At 42.1% G+C, this 25,545-nt stretch overlaps 1 protein-coding gene across 2 annotated transcripts in view; it reads left to right on the forward strand.

The window, feature by feature from the left end:
- The window catches only part of ttpa (tocopherol (alpha) transfer protein), a 68,399-nt gene that overhangs the window by 21,108 nt on the left and 21,746 nt on the right, over nt 1–25,545 (forward strand). For both annotated transcript variants that reach the window (XM_073041632.1, XM_073041641.1), the window contains exons 2-3: nt 21,867–22,020; nt 23,755–23,948. In XM_073041632.1, coding sequence (XP_072897733.1) covers nt 21,867–22,020; nt 23,755–23,948 — 348 coding nt within the window. The remainder of the gene's footprint in view (nt 1–21,866; nt 22,021–23,754; nt 23,949–25,545) is intronic.

The following is a 25,545-nucleotide window of genomic DNA, read 5'->3' on the forward strand; positions in this document are numbered from 1 at the left end:
TGTAGTCACAGCTGGAAACTACCATTGACACACAAGAGAATCTTGAGAAAATAATAACTTACTAGAGGAACTCAAGGGATCAGGCAACATCTGTGGAGATAAAGAGATCGTCATTAATCTGGGTAGAGTCGCTGCATTAGGGGACTGGATATGACCATGATCTTTCCTTATCTCATTACCGTCAAACAGATGCTCATCCCTTGTTTAACGATGAACGCGTATGCGAATGAGTATTGAAATCACCCAGCAGCTAGTTCTCACCTACCAACAAGTGGGTCTCAACTCATGAAGGCTGTAAGGCAGAACTGTATGGGTGTCAAATGGGGAAACTGCATGCACATCAGAATAAATCATGGAACAGCTCTGAAATCACGATACATCCTCAAATCTACTCACGGCATCCATCCATGAGTGATGGGGAACAATTAAGTAATTAGCAAGACAAGATGGATGCAAGATCACCCAAGACCATAAGGCCATAAGATATAGGAGCAGAATTAGGCTATTTGGCCCTTCGAACCTGCTCCACCATTTCATCATGGCTGATCCAATTTTCCTCTCAGCCCCAATCTCCTGCCTTCTCCCCGTATCCCTTCGTGCCCTGACCATTCAAGAATCTGTGAACCTCTGCCTTAAATATACGTAAAGTCCTGGCTGCCACAGCTGCCTGTGGCAAAAAGAATTCCACAGATTCACCACTCTCTGGCAAAAGAAGTTCCTCCTCATTTCCGTTCTAAAAGGATACCTCTCTATTCTGAGGCTGAGTCCTCTGGTCTTAGACTCTCCCACCATAGGAGACACTCTCTCCACATCCACTCCATCAAGACCTTTCACTATTCGATAGATTTCAATGAGGTCATGACTCATTCTTCTGAACTCTAGTGAATACAGGCCCAGAGCCACTCTTCCTATGACAAGCCACTCAATTCTGGAATCATTTTTGTGAGTCTCCTTTGAAATCTCTCCAGTTTCAGCACAGCCTTTCTAAGATAAGGGGCCAAAAACCCGTTCACAGTACTCCAACTGAGGCCTCACCCCTGCTTTATAAAGTCTCAAAATTTTATTATTGTCCTCTTGAAATGAATACTAACATTGCAATTGCCTTCCTCACCACAGACTCAACCTGCAAATTAACCTTTAGGGAATCCTGCACAAGGACTCCCAAGTCCCCTTGCACCTCAGATTTTTTCTGTATTTTCTCTCCATTTAGAAAATAATCAACCCTTTCATCTCTTCTACCAAAGTGCATGGCCATACACTTCCTGACAATGTATTCCATCTGCCATCTCTTTGTCCATTCTGCTAATCTGTCTAAGTCCTTCTGTAGCTTCTCTATTTGCTCAAAATTACCTGCCCCTCCACCTATCTTCATATCATCCGCAAACTTTGCAACAAAGCCATCAATTCCATCATCCAAATCATTGACATATAATGTAATGATAATTGGTCCCAACACAGACAGCTGTGGAATGCCACTAGTTACCAGCAGCCAGCCAGAAAAGGCTGTTTATTCCCACTCTTTGCCTCCTGTCAATCAGCCACTTCTTTATCCGTGCTAGAATCTTTCCTGTAATAACATGGGCTCGTTGTATTTGAGAGCAAAATCTCACCTTTAGCTGAAAAACATTAGGTTTCAAAGTTTCAAAGGTACATTTACTGTCAGAGAAATGTATACAATATACATCCTGAAATGATTTTTCTTCCGAAACATCCACAAAAGCAGAGGAGTGCCCCAAAGAATGAATGACATTTAAATGTTGGAACCTTCAGGCACCCCCAGCTCCCTACTCCCATGCGTAATCAGCAGCAAGCAACAACCCCTCCTCCCCCACCAGCAAAAAAAGCATTAGTGCCCCCCCACCAAGCACTCAAGTGGGCAGCAAAGCATCAATAAAGACCAGACTTGTTGTACCCCAAAGACTACTCGTTCACCCGGTATTCGACATACCACAGTCTCTCTCTCTCTTTCCCTAATAAGGGAAAAAGAGATGTCCCTGTTCCACAGCAAGAGGGGAGACATGACAAACAACTCGCTGATTTACGATGTTAGAAGTCCGTTGCGTCGCTTTTTCCAAGCTCCGTGCCCAAAGAACTCAGGTCTCTGGTACACAGCTTGCTGCTTTCGATCTTCCATCTCCCACGACACACCAAGTTCCTGCAGAGGCACTGACCTCGAGTTCATCCGACTCCAGAGCCATGAAATCGCGGACCTTCGAAGACGAGCTCATCTTCTCGGCCGTGTCCATGGTATCTCGAATAACGGCCATTCGTCAGACCCCGAGAGCGGGTCCCATTCCTGCAAAGAACCGAAGTTAGTGTGTAACTCCAGGTCAGGGTCTTCAAAAGAACCCTGAAAGGGAACAGTAGAGATATTAAAGATGGAAATAGAGCTGTTTCTGAAGATGCAAGTAAAGGAGTCGCCGTTAGGCACCATTAGCTCCTTAGCTCCACCCACAACATATTTCTTGAATAAAAACATATTGCTAAAAATACTCAGCAGATCAGACTAGAGATGTCTGAATCCCTGAGATCATCTTTTTTCCATTGTCAGTCTTCTAGCTGCTTGATTTACTTGATATAATACGATATGGAGCCAGTGATCATTAATGGAGAATGTGTGGAGCAGGTTAAGACCTACAAGTATCTGGGAGTACAGTTAGACGAGAAGCTAGACTGGACTGCCAACACAGATGCCTTGTGCAGGAAGGCACAGAGTCGACTGTACTTCCTTAGAAGGTTGGCGTCATTCAATGTCTGTAGTGAGATGCTGAAGATGTTCTATAGGTCAGTTGTGGAGAGCGCCCTCTTCTTTGTGGTGGCGTGTTGGGGAGGCAGCATTAAGAAGAGGGACGCCTCACGTCTTAATAAGCTGGTAAGGAAGGCGGGCTCTGTCGTGGGCAAAGTACTGGAGAGTATAACATCGGTAGCTGAGCGAAGGGCGCTGAGTAGGCTACGGTCAATTATGGAAAACCCTGAACATCCTCTACATAGCACCATCCAGAGATAGAGAAGCAGTTTCAGCGACAGGTTGCTATCGATGCAATGCTCCTCAGACAGGATGAAGAGGTCAATACTCCCCAATGCCATTAGGCTTTACAATTCAACCGCCAGGAGTAAGATATGTTAAAGTACTGGGGTTGATTGTATTTAATGTATTTAAGTAAACTACTTAAGAACTTTTTAAAAGCTATTATTAATGCTTTTTGAGAGAGTGATTTAGATGCATATCATACTTTTACTGAGTTAAGTATTGTATGTAATTAGTTTTGCTACAACAAGTGTATGGGACATTGGAAAAAATGTTGAATTTCCCCATGGGGATGAATAAAGTATCTATCTATCTATCTATCTATCTATCTATCTATCTATCTATCTAAGAAGCATGTATTACATATAAGCTCTGGTCACCTAAAATGTATTAGTACTGCAGAAACTTATGACTCAGAACTGCATTTAGCTACATTAAATGCAGTGTTTATGCACTAAATGCACTAAATATAACGTTTAGCTATAATATTGCTATCTATATGATAGTATGGAAAAGTGTTCAAGTCGTCCATTTACTAAATTCAGCTTGGTACACCACCTCCTCTCCTGGACTGCTGCAAAAGGCAACTCCACGGCTTGTCGCTACAACCAAGGCCATGCAGCTCCCCTGCTGCTTGTCTCACCAATAAACAGGGGAAGTGGACTCGTGGTATTTTACATTATCAATGCCCAAACAGGGTCTTGCAATTGCAAGAGAAAAGTTAAAGACAATCGTTCATTGGTAGACTTCACACCACTTTCACGCACTGACTACAATGCCTTCCTGCAGCAGGCAGTAACACAGTCCACACCAAGTCCAGCTCCTCCACCAACGAGCAGCTCACCGATGGGGTACACCTGCAGTACGTGAAGTTCTAAATGTCCAACATTGTCCTGTGATTGTCTAAAAAGGCCAAAATCAACTTTGTTTGGCTCCCAAGAGGCTGCTGCATCTAAACATGCCGCCATCTTGGAAGCTGTGCCAGTGGTCAGAACAGCACTTTAAATTCTTCACCAAATGGAGATATTTTAGTAGAGGAATTTGAACAGTAGAGGAGCAAGATGAAACCTGGTTTGTGTTTTCAAAAAACACAGTGATCTTGATAAATAGCTTGTAGGGCTGTGACATATTATAGTCAGTATGGAAATTGTTCCAGTGTGAGGCACATGTGGTAAGGATTGTACACTGGGGTTTAGAAAGTGTGAGAACATTGTATGCCATTAACCGAACCCGAAATGGGATCCTCGTTTGCATTGAGCTTTATTTCCATTCTTTGTGCTCTCATATTTGTTTTGAGAACGGATCCAATTATTATGCAGACATGTTGGTGATTATTTTCTGTTACCACAGAAACCAGTCTGAAAATATTCATGATGACAGTGCAAATGTGGCATGATGGAATTCCTCAGCTGAAACAATTGTGACAACTGTTGCAAGATGAGCTAATTTATACAACTCATCAAAAAGTGGGGTGATAGCATTGAAACAGCTCTTTAATTGAACGTCGCTCATATGGGATACAAATGCAGGGCACTTTGATAAAAAATACGAACCAGTAATTCATGTTACCCGATCGTAATTGAGAGGCACCAGAGCTCCAAGTTTAACTCCTGTGTTAATAGTTACGCAGGAAGATGTGACGTGATCAGCGGGACTCAGAAACTTAGGGCTTCTCTGGAGCCAGGAGCAAGTGACCCTTCTTGCGAGAAGGGAAGTTCGCACTGCACCCTGACTCTGAAAGTTACAGGTATCGCAGCCAGAAGAGAAAATGGTTACTGAGAGGCAGAAGTAATACTAGTTGAACCAGTAATGGGTACCTTCTCGGTAAGATGATCTGCAGGCTGAAAAACAGCCAGGCTTCCGGCAAACCAATTGTTCAGACGGTATCAGGCTGCCAGTATACCATTATTTTCTGAGTATGTAAAGGATCTAGTGTTTGCTTGAGATGTGGGTGAAGGGCAGAATGTATTTTAGGCAAATATACGCATGTGCTTCATTCCCATCATTAAGTGTAGGGAGACTGCGCTGTACCTTGACCAAAATGTCATTTGTGATGGAAGAAAGTGTAAATGCTTTGAACAGAATGGGGAGGCAATAAAACAAATACAATTCACTCATTTAGTTGTTAGAAATACACTCTCCAGGGTGTGTTTCACTGGCCCTCAAGGTGTTGGAAGAGGCTGCTAGAGGCGATGATGATAATTCTTACTCAGTCTGGACATTCAGCTTGGTGTGTGCTGAGGAATTAAATCACAACTGAATAGACCAAATCACAAACAAGAGAAAATATGCAGATGCTGGAAATCTGAGGAAAACACACAGAAAATGCTGGAGGAACTCAGCGTGCCAGGCAGCATCTATGGAAAAGAGAAAAACTTCGGCAGTCCTGCCTACTGTGCTATTCCATGCCCTCACTTCGGGAAGTCTGATCACCTGGCTGTACTTCTACTCCCTGAGTATAGGCAGAGGCAGCACTAGTACTGAAGCCCAAGAAGGTATGGACAAGGGAAGCACAGGAGCACTTTCAGGACTGCTTTGAATCGGTGGACTGAACTGTATTCGGGGATTCATCTTTGACCCTGGATGAGTATGCTGCTGTTGTTACTGACTTCATTAAAACCTGTGTGGATGAGTGTGTGCCTACAAAGACTTACTGTACATTCTCAAACCAAAAGCCATGGATGAACCAGGAGGTAAACATGAAACTGAAGGTTAGATCTGTGGCATTCAGGACTGGTGACCCAAGTCTGTACCAGAAAACCAGGTATAATTTGTGGAGGGCTATTTCAAGGGCAAAGAGACAATTTTAAATGAGGTTGGAGGTGACATTGGATGTATGACAACTCTGGCAGGGTTTGCAAGACATTACTTCCTACAAAGCAAAGTCCAATAGTGTGAATAGCAGTGATGCTTCACTACCAGATCAACTCAACACCTTCTATGCCCGCTTTGAAAGGAGCGCACAACTACAGCTGTGAAGATCCCTGCTGCACCCAGTCATCCTGTGAACTCTACCTCAGATGCCAATGTTAGGCTGTCTCTAAAGAGAGTGAACCCTCATGAGGTGAAAGGCCCCGCTGGAGTACTTGGTAAGGCTCTGAAAACTTGTGCCAACAATTGGTGGGAGTATTCAAGGATATTTTCAACTTCTCACTGCTACAGGTGAAAATTCCCATTTAGATAGATAGATAGATAGATAGATAGATAGATAGATAGATAGATACTTTATTCATCCCCATGGGGAAATTCAACTTTTTTTCCAATGTCCCATACACTTGCTGTAGCAAAACTAATTACATACAATACTTAACTCAGTAAAAAAATATGATATGCATCTAAATCACCGTCTCAAAAAGCATTAATAGCTTTTAAAAAGTTCTTAAGTCCTGGAGGTAGAATTGTAAAGCCTAATGGCATTGGGGAGTATTGACCTCTTCATCCTGTCTGAGGAGCATTGCATCGATAGTAACCTGTCACTGAAACTGTTACTTCAAAAAGGCAACATTTATACCAATGCCTGAGAAGCATAATGTGAGCTACCTCAATGACTATCGTCATGTAGCACTCACATCTACAGAGATTAAATGCTTTGAGAGGTTGGTCATGACTAGACTGAACTCCTGCCTCAGCAAGGACCTGGACCCACTGCAATTTGCCTATTGTCACGATAGGTCAACAGCAGATGCAATCTCAATGGCTCTTCACACGGCTTTAGACCACCTGGACAATAGATACACCTATGTCAGGATGCTGTTCGTCAGCCATAGCTCAGTATTTAACACCATTATTCCCACAATACTGATAGAGAAGTTACAGAACCTGGGCCTCTGTACCTCCCTCTGCAATTGGATCTTCAACTTCCTAACTGGAAGACCACAATCTGTGCAGATTGGTGATAACATACCCTCCTCACTGACAATTAACACTGGTGCCCCTCAGGCGTGTGTGCTTAACCCACTGCTCTACTCTCTTTATACCCACGACGGTGTGGCTAGGCACAGCTCAAATACCATCTATAAATTTGCTGATGACATAACCATTGTTGGTAGAATCTCAGGTGGTGACAAGAGGGCGTACAGGAGTGAGATGTGCCAACTAGTGGAATGGTGTCGCAGCAACAACCTGGCACTCAAAGTCAGTAAGATGAAAGAGCTGATTGTGGACTTGAGGAAGGGTAAGACGAAGGAACACATACCAATCCTCATAGAGGGATCAGAAGTGGAGAGAGTGAGCAGTTTCAAGTTTCTGGGTGCCAAGATCTCTAACCTGGTCCCAATATTTCAATGTATCTATAAAGAAGGCAAGACAGTGGCTATACTTCATTAGGAGTTTGAAGAGATTTGGTATGTCAACAAATGCACTCAAAAACTTCTATAGATGTACTGTGAAGAGAATTCTGACAGCGTGCATCACTGTCTGGTATGGGGGGGGGGGGGGGTGGCGGCTATTGCACAGGATCAAAAGAAATTGCAGAGGATTGTAAATTTATTTGGCTCCATCTTGGGTACTAGCCTACAAAGTACCCAGGACATCTTCAAGGAGCGGCATCCATCTTTAATGATAGTTCCCAGGGCATGCCCTTTTCTCACTGTTAACATCAGGTAGGAGATACAGAAGCCTGAAGGCACACACTCAGCGATTCAGGAACAGCTTCTTCCCCTCTGCCATCTGATTCCTAAAGGGACATTAAACCCATGAACACTACCTCACTTTTAAATGTGTATTATTTCTATTTTTACACAATTTTTAATCTATTCAATATACATATTCTGTAATTGTTTTACTTATTATTTTTTCTTCTATATTAAGTATTGTATTCAACTGCTGCTAAGTTAACAAATTCTGCAACACGTGCTGGTCATAATAAACCTGATTCTGATTCTGATTCTGATTCTGAGCTAGTTGGGTTAAAACCAGGGTTGCAGGGGGATGGGAACCAGAGTGCCAGAACAGTTAGTGGAGCAGTTGTGGAGGCAGATGTTGGTAAGACCTTAGACAAAGTCAGAAATCAAAAGGTTGAGCATGATATGATCAGTGTCTTGAGATGCAATATTTCAGTGTAAGAAGTATCATAGGCAAGGCGGATAGAAGTGCTGAACTTGTAAAATTAGTCAGCTGTCTCATGGATACCACCTGCCGTAGAATTCACAACATCTTCAAAGGGCAGTGCCTTAGGAAGGCATTCTCCATCATTAAGGGCCCCCAGCGGCCAGGACATGTCCTCTTCCCATTGTTACTGTCAGGGAGCCTGAAGGCACACACTCAGTGAATCAGGAACAGCTTCTTCCCCTCTGCCATCCGATTTCTAAATGGACATTGAACCCGTGAACACGACCTCACCACTCTTTTTATTTCTGTTATTTTGCACTACTTATTATAACTGTTTAATAGACATACGTATATTTAATGTAACTGCGCTTTTTCTCTATATCTATTTATCAAGTATTTCATTGTGCTGCCGTGAAGTTAACAACTTTCATGACACATACTGCTGATATTAAATCTGATTCTGATTTCTGATTCTGAAGCTAAGGTAGCTGGTTTACAAACAGAGGCAATGTGTGGTGAAGAAAGGGCAAAATTGCAGTCAACAGGATGAATTGCAATGTAAAAGGCGGCAAAAATCGAAAAGGGCAACTACAGGACTGAAGGTGTTATATTTGAATTGTGTGGTATACGGATTAAGATAAATTAATTTGTAGCACAGTTACAGGTTGGCATGTATGAAGATGTAGGCTTCACTGAAAAATGGCAGAAAGAAGATTATAGCTGGGAGCTTAATGTCCAAGGATACACATTGTATCGAAAGGACAGGCAGGAAGGCATTGGGAGTGGTGTTGCTCTGTTGGTAAAAAATTAGATAAAATCATTAGGAAGAGGTGACACAGGGTCAGAAGGTGTCGAATCATTGTGCAGAGAGCTAAGGGACTGCAAGGGTAAAAAGACCCTGATGGGACCTGTATACAGACCCCCAAACAGTCTATGGTCTACAAATTAAAATGGGAGATTGAAATTGCATGCCAAAAGGGCAATGTTATAATAGTCACGGGGAATTTCAATATACAGGTAGACTGGGAAAATCAGGTTGGTGCTGGATTCCAGGAGGGGGAATTTCTAGAGAGCCTATGAAATAGCATTTTAGTTCAGCTCGTGGTTGAGCCCACTAGGGGATCAGCTATTCTGGATTGGGTGTTGTAAAACGAACTGGAATTGATTAGAGAGCTTAAAGTAAAAGTGGCAAGTGATCATATAATATGATCAAATTCACCCTGAAACTTGAGGAGAAGCTAAAGTCAGCTGTATCAGTATTACAGTGGAGTAAAGGGAATTACAGAGGCATGAGAGAGGAGTTGGCCAGAATAGATTGGAAAAGAACATTGGCAGAGATGACAGCATGGCAATATTGGCTGGGATTTCTGGAAGCGATTTGAAAGGCACAGGATATACATATCCCGAAGGGGAAGAAATATTCCAAAGGCAGATGACAGAACCGTGGCTAACAAAGGAAGTCAAAGCTAAGGTAAATGCCAAAGAGAGGGCATATAATAGAGCAAAAATTAGTGAGAATGTAGTTAGAGGATTGGGAAGCTTTTAAAAACCAGCAGAACACAACTAAGCAGTCACTAAGAAGGTAAAGATGGAATACAAAAGCCAACTAGCCTGTAATATTAAAGAGGATATCAAAAGTTTCTTCAGATACATAAAGTGTAAAAGAGGTGAGAGTGGATATTGGACCAATGGAAAATGATGCTGGAGATGTAGTAATGGGGGACAATGAAATGGCAAATGAACTGATTAAGTATTTTGTATTAATTTTCACTGTGAAAGACATTAACAGTTTGGTGGAAGCTCTAGGTGTTAGGGGCCATGAAGTGTTTGAAGTTAGCAGTACTAGAGGGAAGGTTCTTGGGAAACTGAAATTTGGTGGCATCCGTTAGTCTCGCAAGACCATGGATCTGTGCCTGGAATGGTTTCCAGGGTGCAGGCCTGGGCAAGGATTTATGAAAGACCAGCAGTTGCCCATGCAGTGAGTCTCCACTCTCCACGCCACCAATGTTGTCCAAGGGAAGGGCAAGAGCCGATACAGCTTGGCACCAGTGTCATCGCAGGAATTGCCAGAGCAAGGTTGAAGCAACGTCGGACTGCCTTAGGGAGTCCAGCTCCGGATTTGTCCTCAGGGTTTACTCCTAAAGCCTTTCCCATGAGTGGGTTTGGCCACAAAGCAACGGAAGTTTGAAATCAGAGTTTTCCCTCTCTTAGATGGACTGCTTTCCCAGACAAAGAGCTCCATCTACCAGAAGGAAATTGAAAGGTTCAAAGGTAAATAAGGCACCTGGACCAGATGGTCTACACCACAGGGTTCTGAAGGAGGTGGCTGAAGAGATGGTGGAGGCATTAGTTATGATCTTTCAAGAATTACTAGATTCTGGAAAAGTGCAGATGTCAGTCCACTCTTCAAGAAGGGAGAGAGGCAGATGAAAGGAAACTATATGCCAGTTAGTTTGGCCTCAGTGGTTGGGATTATCTTGGGATCGATTATTAAGGCAAGGTACTTGGAGGCACATGATAAATTAGGCCATAGTCAGCATGGTTTCCTCAAGAGAAAATCGTGCCTGACAAATCTGTTGGAATTCTTTGAAGAAATAATGATAGGATAGACAAAGGTGAATGGGTTGATATTGTGTACTTGGATTTTCAGAAGGCCTTTGACAAGTTGCCACACATGAGGCTGTTTAACAAGCTATGAGTCCATGGTATTACAGGGAAGATTCTACCATGTATAAAGCAGGAGGCAAAGAGTGGGAATAAAGGGAGCCTTTTCTGGCTGTCTGCCAGTGACTAGTGTTGTTCCACATGGGTCTGTGTTGGGACCTATTCTTTTTACGATATAAGTCAATGATTTGGGTGATAGAATTGATGGTTTTGTTGCAAAGGTTGCAGTTAATATGACAATAGGTGGAGGGGCAGGTAATTTTGATGAAGTAGAGAGGTTACAGAAGGACTTAGACAGTTTAGGAGAATGGGTAAAGAAATGGCAGATGGAATACAGTGTTGCAAAGTGTATGGCCATGCACTTTGGTAGAAGAAATGAAAGGGTTGGCTATTTTCCAAATAGAGAGAAAATACAGAAAACTGATGCACAATGGGACTTGGAAGACCTTGTGCAGTATTCCCTAAAGGTTAATTTGCAGGATGAGCCTGTGGTGAGGAAGGCAGATGTAATATTAGCATTCATTTCCAAAGGACTAGAATATAAAAGCAAGGATGTAATGTTGAGACTTTGTAAAGCACCAGATCGGCCTCACTAGGAGTGATGTGAGTAGTTTTGGGCTCTTACCTTAGAAAGGATGTGCTGAAACTGGAGAGAATTCAAAGGAGGTTCACGAAAATAGTTCCAGGATTGAATGGCTTGTCATATGAAGAGCGTTTGATGACTGTGGGCCTGTATTCACTAGAATTCAGAAGAATGAGAGGTGACATCATTGAAACCTATCAAATGGCAAAAGGCCTTGATAGAGTGGATGTGGAGAAAATGTTTCCTATAGTGGGAGAGTCTAAGACCAGAAGACACAGCCTCAGGGTAGAGGGGCGTACTTTTAGAATGCAGATGAAGGGGAATTTCTTTAGCCTGAGAGTGGTGAATCTGTGGAATTCTTTGCCAGAAGCATCTGTGGAAGCGAAGTCTTTATGTATATTTAAGGCAGAGTTTGATGGATTCTTGATTGGTCAGGACATGATAGGATATGAAGAAAAGATGGGAGATTAGGGCTGAGAGACAAATTGGATCAGCCATGATGAGATGGTGGATCAGACTTGAAGAGCTAAATGCCCCTGCATTTTATGGTCTTATGGGCTTAACCTATCCTTAACTACTCCATAAGGAACTAAAGAGGTTACTGTCAATAACTGTGAGAAAATGGACACAAAGCACAAACGTTTGATTCTGTCCAGGCAAAGAGTCTTCATGTTTAGCTGAAACTAGCTGAGGAGCATTAGATGCAGAGGGTACAGATCCAGAGATGATGAGCATGGTAGAGACATTCCACTTTTCCAGTCATTTGACTTGGGGATTAAGGAGGCTGCCAGACTAGTTAATTCAATGTTGTTAATGAAGTGAATGATTTGGAAGGGATGAAAAGCACAACCATTCACTTCAAGTGCTGAATTCCACAAGGTTGTGAAAGACACATGGGAAAGAACCCCACATTAGGCATGGCAGTGGACAATGGGACTGCAGAGATGACTCACCGGAGATCAAAGTTACAATAATGGAAGTCATGGTATTTTGAAGCACCAACCATCTTAAAGTCTATTGAACGGATTTGCTTGTTGGAAGATACATGATTTAGCATGACAGAACAGTATGGAACTCAATTACTCCATCACAGTCAAAACAGATTGACCATAATAATTGCAGGTGGCAATCCAAATTCATTGTGTTAGTGAGACTGAGTTCAGCAGCAAATCAGTATTAGTCTGGCTCCCCGAAAGATTGACTGTATGGTATTTTTTAATGACCAGTCATTGGTGATTCCATTGATTGTATATTTCTTCCATCTTTTGGAGGACCTGATGCCAGGTTGTTTCCCCTTCCATCAGTGCTGCCAGAATGTGGAGTATCCACATTTTCCCTGTTGCAGCTTGGATTTCCTCCATTGCTCTAGTGTCCTCCCACATTCCCAAAGATGTGCCCATTGACAGAATTAGTTATACAATGTAAATTGCCCCTTGTGTGTAGGTATGATGGGGAATTTGGTGGGGCATTGAAGGAATATGACGAGGTGAACCGGGATTAATGTACGGAGATTATTGATGGTCAATGTGGAATCAGTCGGATAAAGGTATGTTTCCACTGTCTGTGAATCTAATCATTGTGGAAATTGTATTGTCATAATCACTCATAGGTTAAACAAACATAGGTTTGTGAGAGTAAGCACTCGGCATGGACTAGAAGTTTCCATGCTGTAATTGTTATATGGTTATAAACAGTGAAAATTACCAAATGCTTCAACCACTGAGGAACCATATATTATTTGTCTTCAATAGTTTGTTCATTGTGGCTTTGAGTTTCATATTGACAATTCATTCAAGATTTAAGATTACAAAGTATTTGTTACTGTGGTTCTGATGCAGCACAAAAAGAAACACAATAAGATAAAGAAAATTATAATTTAAAAAAAATAAATACATAAGATTGTTAATATACATAGATTGATTTTATGTTCATAATGTGATGTGAGGCACAGGAGAGTTGTGACTAACAGGAAATGATAAAGTAGTGAGTTTGGGTATATGGGGGGGGCTGAATTGGTGGGTGAAGGTGTTGATCAGCCATTTTGCTTGAGAAAGTAACTGTTTTTGAGTCTGGTGGTCCTGGCTTGGACGCTACTTAGCATCCTCCCTGATGGGAGTGGGACAAACAGTCCATGAGCTGGGTGTGTGGGATCTTTGTCCATCCTGCTTGTTACTTCCTCAAAGAACTTTTGTCAGGCAAGATTTCCCTTTACAGAAGCTATGCTGACTTTGACTTATTTTATAATAAGTCTTTGTACCCTGAAACTTCATCCTTAATAATAGACTCCAACATTTTCCCAACCACTGAGATTAAGCTAACTGGCTAATAATTTCCTTTCTTTTGCCTTCCTCCCTTCTTAAAAAATGGAGTGACATTTGCAATCTTCCAGTCCTCCAGGACCATGCCAGATTCAAGTGATTCTTGAAAGATCACGAACAATGCACCCGTTATCTCTTCAGCAACCTCTCTCAGGACTCTGGGATGTAGTCCATCTGGTCCAGGTGACTTATCCACTTTAAAACTTTCCAGTCTGCCTAGATTTTTTTTCCTTTCTAATAACATACTGACGGAGCTCTGGCACACTGCTAGTAGACTGATGCTAAATACTCATTCAGTTCATCCGCCATTTCTATGTCTCGCATTACTACCTCACCAGCATCATTTTCCAGTGATCCAGTATCAACTCTCACCTCCCTTTTACTCTTTATATAAATGAAAAAGCTTTTAGTATCTTGCTTTATACTATCGGCTAGTTCGCCCTCATATTTCATCGTTTCCCTTCTTAGGGCTTTTTTAGTTGCCTTTTGTTGGATTTTAAACTCTTCCCAATCATCCAACTTCCCAGTCACTTTTACTACATTATATGCCCTTTCCTTTGCTTTTATGCAGTCCTCTAGTCAGCCACAGTTACCTACCTCTGCCATTTAGGAACTACTTCATCTGTGGGACATATTTATCCTGTGCCTGGTGAACTATTCCCAGAAACTTCAGCCACCTCTGCTCTGTCACACCCTTCTAGTAACCCTCTCCAATCCAGCTGGGCAAGCTCCTCTCTCATGCCTGTGCAATTCCCTTTATTCCATTGTGATACTGATACATGTGAGTTATGCTTCTCTCTCTCTCAAATTGCAGTATGAATTCAATTACATTCTGATCACTGTCTTCTAAGGGTTCCTTTACCTTAAGCTCTGTAATAAGATCTGGATTATCCAACACCCAACCTAAGATAGCCTTTCCCTGAGTATGCTCAAGCACAAACTGCTCTAAAAAGCCATCTTATAGGCATTCATCAAATTTCCTCTCTTGTAGTTCAGACACTCATCTAATCTGCCTCTTTTCTGCAATTAAAGGTAATGCTCCATTATTGGCTGGTCCGCTGGTGGCTCAGTGACAACAGCGCCGGACTCTGGAACGGAGGTTCCTGGGTTTGAATCCAATCAGGCCATTCCTGAGTACACTTTCCATCCGTGCTGGGTTGAGTGTTGAGCTCGCAACTTGACCTCGTAAAAAGAAAAAGAAAAAATACTATGAAATGTCTGTGTGAGGAGTGGCACGCCACACAGTCTTTCGTTCCGCACTTGGTAAGGCATGAAAATGCCCAACACCTGACAGTCAACGTAGTCATCATCATAATAATAATAATAATCATCATCATCATCATCATCATGCATTATTGAGACTTAAAAATAGTCACATGAGACAGTGCATTACTGGGCAAGAAATTCTGTGTACATTTTCCACTGTGAAGAAGAGCTGTACTAGGGAGCCTGAATTCAGTGATGATATATTGTATGCAGAGTCACAAGGGCATTTCATCCTCAATTTATGAACACAGTGGAAATGCTAGGAGACCATGGACATGGAGGAGATGGTGGTGGTAGGGAGTGGGGAGACCAGTTGTGCTGGGAAAAGTATTCAATGGGTGATGGTCAAGCCAGAGGATAATCGAGAGGGGAGAATGTCAAAGTGAGCTAGGGAGATGATCTGGGACCAAGTGAGGATATGAAAAGGGGAGCAAAAGAGTAGATGTGGAATTGAAGAAAAGTTTGGTGGCAGTGGAGAATATTGTAGATAAAGTCAGAATTGGGTAGAAAATTGGTACTTATTATACAGTCTATAGAGGGCTTCTGAGACTTTGAGAAGAATGGAGATGAATTGTAGGGGTAGGAAATGTCATGTCTCTTTGTAGCAGGGCAACTACTGTGGATGAGAACATAGAATAAGGCTGCATTGACTAAAACAGTGGCAGATATCCAGGTAATGTCAGGTCCTTTAACACCACACCATGGCTCATCCCTTCAGTTCAGGCCTTCTGTAATGTTTGTGTTCTGTGCGCTGGCGGGTTGCATATACATTGTTTAAGAACTAGATTTGTGGCTAAGTGATAGACACTGATTGACATGTTGGGCTTCATGAGCACATGCAAAATGCTTATGGAGGGTGAGAAATTTTTCCTGGAGTGGGCAAGTACTGATTTGAGTTTGGGTAAAATTAATTTTTGGTACCATTTAAACATTTGTTTATAGAACATAGAACATATAACATAGAAATCTGTGGCACGTGACAGGCTCTTCAGCCCACAATGTTGTGCCAACCATGTAACCTACTCTAGAAACTGCCTGGAAATACTCTAGCGCGTAGCCCTCTATTTTCCTAAGCTCCATGTACCTACCTAAGAGTTTCTTAAACGACCCTATTGTATCCGCCTCTACCACTAACACTGGCAGTGCATTCCATGCACCCACCAATCTCTGTGAAAAACTTACCCCTGACATCCCCCTTGTACCTATTTCCAAGCACCTTAAAACTAAGCCCCTTCATGTTAGCCATTTCAGCCCTAGGAAAAAGCCTCTGGCTATCTAATGCCTCTCATCATCTTATACATCACTCATCCTCTGTCACTCCAAGGAGAAAAGGCCAAGTTCACTCAACCTATTCTCATAAGGCATGCTCCCTAATCCAGGCAACACCCCTTTAAATCTCCTCTGCACTTTCTCTATAGTATCCACATCCTTCCTGTAACACAGTACTCCAAGTGGGGTCTAACTAAGGTCTTTTACAGCTGTAACATTATCCCATGGCTCTTGAACTCAATCTTACGGTTGATGAAGTCCATTATACCATACGCCTTGTTAACAACACTGTCAACCTGTGCAGTAGCTTTGAGTGTCCTATGGACATGGAACCCAAGATTTCACTGAGCTTCCAACTTGCCAAGAGTTTTTCCATTAATATTGTATTCTGTCTTCAAACTTGACCTACCAAAATGAACCACTTCAACCTTATCTGGGTTGAACTCCATCTGCCACTTCTCAACCTAGTTTTGTATCCTATTGATGTCCTGCTGTAACCTTGACAACCTTCCAGACTACCCACAACACCCCCAACTTTTGCCATTAGCAAGCTTACTAAAGCACCCTTCTACTTCCTCATTCAGATCATTTCTAAAAATCACAAAGAGGAGGGATCCCAGGACAGATCCCTGCAGAACACCATTGGTCACCGACCTCCATGCAGAATACTTCTTCTTCAGCAGTCCATTGATTTCAATATTGACAGTTTAGTCTCTGCAGGTACGTTTATGGGCCACAAGACCAGCAATGGATCGGCACTGTTTCCCACATCGGTTGCATTTGTGATTTGACTGGTCTAGCACCAAATTTCTGCATCCATGACCTGCTTCATATTTCTTCTGCCTTTTCTCCTCGATAGCTGGGATTGACTTCCTGACAATGCAGCGCCAACTTCTTCTGTCCAAAGCATCTTTCTCCCAGGTGTTGACATTCATGTCAGTGTTCTTCATATGGCGCTTGAGCTCATCTTTGTAGCACAGCTTCTGACCACCATGCTTCCTCTTTCCTTCATGTAGCTCGCCATAGAAAACAGCTTTGGGTAAACAATCATCGCTCATTCTTGTGACATGACCAGTCCAACGCAGCTGAGAAGCTGTGATGAGCGATTCTGCGCTGACTGTCCCAGCATGTTTGAGCACTTCCACATCTGGTACCCTCTCTTGCCACGTGATGTGCAATATTTGGCGTGAATGCCTGAGTTGTGTCTTGGTCAATTTCTTGATGTGCTTCCAATACAATGTCATTGTTTCAGTTGAATAAAGCAGAGATGGTAAAACAGCTATGTGCTGCCTTTATGGCAGTTATTTAGTTTATAATATTTTCGCTTAGTAATTTGTTAGCATTTTTTAGTTAAAGTTAGGATTGTTTAAGTCAATTTATTTGTCTGTAATATATCGCGGCTGCGATGACATCACATCCGGGTTCGCCGCGTCTTGTGGGAAAATACCGGTTTGGGATAAACGCAAGGGTGGGGGTCGCTCACATGTGGCGCCACAGCGCTAGTTAAGTTTTCTCTACGCACCAAAGACACAGTGAAAGCAACGCTGTAAGTCATTAGGTAATCGATATGTTGAGTTAAAATGTTAACGCCGATTCTGTTAAAAGTAACGACGGTCGATAAGGTTTATGTTTTCGTTAGTTAAAGAGTCGGGATAGTTTGTATTGAAGTGTATCTAAAGCAGTCAATGGAGCAGCTAGATTCTGACTGTATGCTGCACTTTAATGTAATGTAGTTATTGTAGTTTTACCTTTGCAAGTATTCACAATGTAAATGTGATATTTAGAAGGAAACAAACACTGTACCAATCTTGTATTGTTTTATCAACAGTTTTCACCATACGTTAATGTGAAGAGTGAACAGTAAATGGTTAATCTTACTGCGACCTTGTTTTCATTGACTCCGGTTTACCTCGACGTTTAATTCGGGTCCGTTACACCCGAGCGAGAACGTTACAAGCTATGTTATACACTTTGACCTTGGTTGCCATTTTATTGTTGTGGCGAGATCAAAGTCGCTTCTGCAAAGCACCAAAGACTTTTGTAGCTGATTGAATTCTCCTCTCAGCTTCCAGGTCTGATGAGTTGGTGTTGGTCACAGCGCTTCCTAAGTATGTGAAAGAGTCAGAACATTTCAGCGCTACCCCATTGACCGATATGACTGGTGGTTGGGTCTCACTGGGACTACACAGAGGAGGAGGCTGGTACAGGTTCGGTTTTGGAGACATTGATTCTTAGGCCAAAAAGGGTGGCAGCAAATGAGAAGTGGTGTACAATTTCTTGAATCACATTAACATCAGTAGCAACCAGGGCTGAGTCGTCTGCATACAAAAGCTCTCTGACTCATATCTCTCTTGATCTGGTTGAAGCTTTGAGTCTTGACAGGTTGAACAATTTTGCATCTGAGTGAGTCCTGATGTACACACCTTTGTCCAAATTATGGTACATTATTTCTGAAACTGCAGCAAGATATAGTGTGAACAAAGTTGGAGCAAGAATGCATCCCTGTTTTACCCCGTGGTTGATGGTGAAGGCTTCACTGACATCCCCTCTGATAGATACTTTGCCAGGTATGTTCTCGTGAAACAACTTGATCATCGTAACCAGCCTATCTTTACAACCATAAGTTTTGAGCACTTCCCAGAGTGTTTCTCTGTCCACCATATCAAATGCTTGTGAGAAATCAACAAAGACAATGCACAATGGTTGCTGCTGTTCTACTGCCTTCTCCTGGAGTTGCCTCAAAGTAAAAATCACGTCAGTGGTTGCTCTTCAGCCCTAAAGCCACATTGGCTTTCAGGAAGCACATCTTCCGAGATGATCTTGAGCCGGTTGAGCAGTATCTTCACCTTAATCTGGCCAGCTGTGGACAGAAGGGAGATTCCTCGGTGGTTTCCAAAAACTCTACGGTCACCTTTCTTTTTGTAGATGATGACTGATCAGTGCATCTTTGAAGTCCTGAGGGAGACATTGATTCTGCCAACAAGCATTATATAAGTTTAACCGTTCAGTCTTCAGAGCAGGACCATCATGCTTCAGTACATCTGATGGAATGCCGTCTTGCCCGGGTGCTTTACCACTCCTGGTACCTTTTAAAGCCTTATTAAGTTCTGTCATAGTGATGAGTCCACACAGCTCTTCTCTTACCGGTCCAGCTGTGAGCCTTTCACGTGCATTGTGGTCAGCCGCACCTTGTTGTTTTAGAAGGTTACAGAAGTGTTCCCTCCATCGCTCAATGACGTCTTTCCTGTCAGTGCATAGCCTGCTCCCATCTGCAGCTTTTACTGGGGCCACTGTATTGCTTCTTGGACCATAGATAGCTTTCAGTCCTGAGAAGAGCCCATGGTAGTCATTCCTGTCTGACATTTCTTGCAGTTCTTCCGCTTTCTTATTCCACCAGTTGTTCTTCATAGCCCCGATCTCCCTTTGAACTTTGGCTTTCACGGCCTTAAACGCTGCTTTGCTTCTTTCAGAGTTCTCTTTCAAGTGACACATATAAAGCCTTTGTTTCATCTCCAACAGTTCTTGAATTGAATCATTTTGTTCTTGAAACCAGTCAGGAGTTTTTCTCTTAGGGTGGCCAAGCACTGCATTTGCAGTTGAATGGATGGTTTTCTCAAGCTGCTTCCAGCATTCTTCAATATTGGTTGGGTCACTGAGAGGGTCTTTGTCTTCGTGGAGAGATAATGCCAATGCTGTGACAAGTCTCCTCTGATGTTCCTCACTGGCCAACTTGTTGGCCTCCAATTTCTTGGGTGCTTCACTAGGGGTTTTTCTCCTTGGCATCAGCAGTTTAAGTCTAAGTTGTGATCGTACCATGTAATGATCAGATGAGCACTCTGCTCCACGCGTTGCTTTTGTTGATAGAACCTCCGGCATATCTGCTCTGCAAGTCACAACATGGTCAAGCAAATGGAGATGCTTTGACCTTGGGTGCATCCAGGTGAAGTAGTTCTTCTCAGGTTGACAAAATAAAGTGTTGGTAACACACAATTTCGTCTGAGCACAAAAGTTTAGCATAAGGTCACCATCGGTGTTCTTTTTGGCTTTACCAAATTTGCCAATGACATCTTCATAGGTACTGTGATCCTTGCCTACCCTGGCATTGAAATCCCCCAAGATGAGCAACTTGTCTGCCCTAGGGACATTATCAGTTACTTCAGCCAGTTCCTGATAGAAGGACTCCTTGTCTTCGTCAGAATATGCCATGGTTGGTGAATACACATTGATCAAATTCAGGAAACGATCCTTTCCGATGGGAGCACGTAGTCGCATGATCCTTTCAGATATCCCTATCGGAAGTGTTTGCAATTTGCTAGCAATCTTGTTGGAAATAGCAAGGACCACACCTGCATCTCTCCTTTCGTTGGCTTTCCCAATCCAAAAGAAAGTATGAGTATTTTCTTGGATCTGGCCTTGTCCTTCAATCCTTATCTCTTGGAGCGCAGCAATATCAATGTTGTATCTTGCCAATTCCTTAGCTATCAAAGCAGTTCTCCTTTCCGGTCTTGAGTCATTATCCAGCATTGTTCACACATTCCATGTGGCAACAGTCAGATTCATCTTCTTAAACTTCTTACCACAGTGGTGAAGACCCGCTGGCCACAGTGAGCCAGCCAGGTGAAATCTGAGCAAGCTTTCTTTACCCCACCTTTTCTAGGGGCTTCCCCTTCCAGGGCAGGCAGTGCTATCCCTAAAAAGGGCTGCCCTGACACTCACATAACTGCCTAACCCTGTTGTGGCTCAGAAAACTCAACAAGGTAACGACCATCTTATGTGAACCGCCTATGTGCAGAGTTCATGCTAGCAGCTTCCTGCTTCGTCATATGACCTTCATCGCCACAGGGCTTTCCACACCATCCAGAAACTCTACTCCAACATGCCTTGCACAGTAATAAGACAGATGGTGTTGTGCCCCCACCATACGGTCTCTCTGGGTTTCCAACTCTGAAGATAAGTACGGTGGAGATTCGTTCTCTGGCAGGTCTAAACTAGCCGTGAAGGTGATGTTCAATCGGTATTCTACTAGACTAGATCTAGTAGTAGGATCCTGGCTAGCTAAGTCAAGGAGGTAAGCATGCCTTTGCTACTTTGTAGGTTATGCCTCTTCAGACAAAGGCTGCACCCAGTGAGGACGCTGGCAGCAGGGCATCTGATGGTGTCTGTGCAGATGAATCCGAAAGGGTCGATGGTACAGCCACCTTGGTGACATGCGGAGGAACCGGAGTGCTGGTCAACGGATGGCATCACCAGACTAGTTAGTTGTCACTGCGGGGCAGCGTCCTTATCCGCTAAGTCTGTTACGCTCCTGTGTACCACTTAGCATCAGATTTGGAAGCCCAGAGAGACTCTGCAGAATACGAACCATCTACAACCACCCTTTGCCTTCTGTGGGCAAGTCAATTCTAGATCCACAAAGCAAGGTCTCCTTGGATCCCATGCCTCCTTACTTTCTGAATGAGCCCTGCATGGGGAACCTTATCAAATGCTCTACTGAAATCCATATACACTGTATCCACTGCTCTACCTTCATCTCCATGAGGAATTGTGCATTAAGAAAGATAACTTCCAGAGAGACATAATAACAGTGAATTTTTAAAAATAAAAGTAAATATTTGGCATTACTTTTCAATTATTCAAGGAGTGAGGAATTTTGTTGCCCAAATAAAACCTTTCCACGTTGACTTCACAGTTACTGTCAAACTACCATAAATGGAGAGCTGAATGCCCTGAGATCAGTGCAGACCTGAGGCCTTCGTCCATCATAGGTCTCCTAAAGGCTGGTTACCACGCAGTTTTGAGGTCTCGTGATTCTAGTGGAAGCAGAGTTTTGATATACAAAATTGGTAAGTACTGTATCTTCCCTTTGATTCTATAGTTAAAGAAGCTCATTGTACTGCACATGAGTCCCATTAATCTGTATCCCTAGTCTTCAGGGGAATTCTTCGCTAAATAAATGAAGCGTTAATATGAGGAATGTACAAAGAAATATCCTACTTAGCATTAGAATGATTACAAAACCAATGTTGATTTTTTTTCCCCTTTCAAGATTCTGTTATTTTGAGTACGTTAGCAGTTTTGTTGTACTGTTCATGGAGACAGCATTTCATGCATTGTATTTTTCCCCATGCCATCTCCTGGTTAAACCAGCAATACACTGCACCTCTGTAGTTTTTGGAATTATTACAACATTTATTATTTTTTTATTTGAATGAAGCATGTAGCGTGAATATTGCTAAGGACATTTAGTGATCGCTTTATTGTTCAAATCACTTATCAGCTTCTAGCTTGTACTCCTTCATCTGCCCCCACCCCCACCCTGGCACCTTCTGATTCGGGCTCCTTCCCCTTTTCTTTCTAGTCCTGATGAAGGGTCTCAGCCTGAAACGCGGGCTCTTTATTCCATCCACTAAATGCTGCCTGACCTGCCGAGTTTCTCCAGTACTTTGTGAGTGTTGCTCTGGATTCTTTATGAGCATATCTACTGTTGCATGCTTGGCCTTTCTGTTTTTCTGGGAGCTATAAGTTGTGGTCATAGGTTGCACATTATTAGTTCACCTTGTTTTTTCGCTGGCAAGGCAGAAATGAACATTGCAGATGTTGGCTGCAACATCTCATGGGGAAATAATACAAGAAAAGCTTTAGCTACCTTAAAGGGATTTGCAGCCAGAGGTTGCAGTGGGTGGGACTCCTATCAGAAATGGTCAGCATTTTTCAAAGCACTTACAAAACAATGTGTATTTAAACAAAAAACACATAATTATATCTGATTTCTCAGCTTATGTGTGTATTAGGATGTCACATGAGGGGAGTTTATATTGCCTTCTCCATTCTATTAACCAACATAAACATTTCATGTATCTCAACGTTTCTCTGCACTTATCTATCTGTATGAATCTCGTTGAAGGCCATTACTGTCCTCTATATTTCATTAAAACTCTAAATGGTAAAATATGTATATTTGGAAATTCTGGCTTGTACATCCAAATCATAGCCATTAACACATACCATATTTTAATAAAATTGGCTGCACTACTAGCTCCTGAGGAAGCTGACTGTACACTTCCCTCCAGTGTGAACACTTCTTCTCTATTATTCTTTCCTGCTACTTAACAAACTTCCTATTCGTGTTGTTGCAGCCCTTGTTCTAGCCTTCAATCTCTTTGACAAGCCCACTGTACCCAATTAAGTGAAAGGGGCCGTGCCAAAGTTGAGGATCTGGAAGCAATTCTATCTGGCCCCTTGGTTCAGCCTGACTGAACCTCCTCCTGACTTCCAGTAGATTCTTGACTTCTGCATTACAACTCCTGGTTGCAGCTCAACATGATCCTGGCAGTCATGTTGGTGTTGTAAGGTAAGGATGTCTTGAGATTGTGTGAAAATGGAGCTGGAGATAAATAATGGATGGAATTAGAATCATGTCTGATGTTCCTCACAGGTTACCAAACAGTGGAGATGAAATAGAAAGGGAAATCTGAAGCAGTTCTATTAGATAATATTGAGTGAATTTATCTTTTCTAAGTGAGGTTGAAATAAAGGAAAATGACTGGTATCTGATCACTGTCCATTTCTTTTTCTAGGACATTGGGATCCCAAGCTGTTTTCAGTCTATGAAGTATTTCGTGTCAGCCTAATCACATCAGAACTAATTGTGAAGGAGGTCAAGACACAACAAAATGGTGTAAAGGTTATCTTTGATCTCTGTGGTTGGCGATTTGCTCACGTTTTGCTGATCAATCCAATAGTTGCTAAAAGAATTGCTGCAGTAATCGTAGTAAGTTTTTTGTCTTTGGTTAAATTTTGAATTAAAGGTTTGCTTTATATCCAACCACAGTGATAATAGATAGATAAGATAGATAGATAGATACTTTATTCATCCCCATGGGGAAATTCAACTTTTTTCCAATGTCCCATACACTCGTTGTAGCAAAACTAATTACATACAATACTTAACTCAGTAAAAAAAAATATGATATGCATCTAAATCACTATCTCAAAAAGCATTAATAATAGCTTTTAAAAAGTTCTTAAGTCCTGGCGGTAGAATTGTAAAGCCTAATGGCATTGGGGAGTATTGACCTCTTCATCCTGTCTGAGGAGCATTGCATCGATAGTAACCTGTCGCTGAAACTGCTTCTCTGTCTCTGGATGGTGCTATGTAGAGAATGTTCAGAGTTATCCATAATTGACCGTAGCCTACTCAGCGCCCTTCGCTCAGCTACCGATGTTAAACTCTCCAGTACTTTGCCCACGACAGAGCCCGCCTTCCTTACCAGCTTATTAAGACGTGAGGCGTCCCTCTTCTTAATGCTTCCTCCCCAACACGCCACCACAAAGAAGAGGGCGCTCTCCACAACTGACCTATAGAACATCTTCAGCATCTCACTACAGACATTGAATGACGCCAACCTTCTTAGGAAGTACAGTCGACTCTGTGCCTTCCTGCACAAGGCATCTGTGTTGGCAGTCCAGTCTAGCTTCTCGTCACAATAGTGTGACAATATTGTGACAATAGTCACAATTTCTACCATTGAACACTTGCAGACTATGTTCAGTTTCACATTACACCCAGATTTTTTTCTGAAGCTTGCAACTAAGTATTAAAATCCAATCATTGTAGAAAATTTCTCAGCAAAAAGGGCCACTTTCATCCCAGCAACTTAAATTTCATTTTCTTAAACCTGAATTCGGTGAATGTGAGCAAAATTGATCAAAATAACAAATAAAAAGAACCAGTAAAATCACTATCGAAAAGATATTTGAAGATCATTCCAGCATTAGTAAATCTAGCCTACTTCAATGAAATAAGTATAATACAGATTTACTGATCAAAAACCCAGCTGAAGGAATAAAATTACTCAAAAATATGGTCTGAATTTGTTTCTTTTCCCATAGATCTAAATTAGTGTTTCTTGTATGCTAGAATGCATTTAGCTAAACATTTGTTAAATCCTAAACAATTGTTAAACATCTTAACATATTATGCTAAAAAAGAAATTAACAATGTTTATTGTTAGATTTTGAATTACGTTAGATCTTCTTCCCCAGAATTAATGCACTGTAACCTAGAAGGAAATTCAATCTACCATTTTTGGCTGCTGTACTTGACTCAGCTAGGAAGGATGCAGAATTCCTCATTATAATTATCACTTCTAAGTAATCTTAAAAAGTATTTTGGAAAACTTTAAAAACTCTTTGATAAACTTAAGTTATGATTAAGTGCTACATTTTTATTACCTGTGCATGAGAGTGATTACAACTCAAAATGGCAATTTTTATCCCTGTAGAACTTACAGTGCAAGGTGAAAACAAGAAATTCTTTGAAAATGAACAAACGTAAATCTGTAACGTACATAACCCTCGGGCTCCCA

This window comes from Hemitrygon akajei, chromosome 1 (assembly GCF_048418815.1).
Source record: "Hemitrygon akajei chromosome 1, sHemAka1.3, whole genome shotgun sequence".
NCBI classification, from domain to species: domain Eukaryota; kingdom Metazoa; phylum Chordata; class Chondrichthyes; order Myliobatiformes; family Dasyatidae; genus Hemitrygon; species Hemitrygon akajei.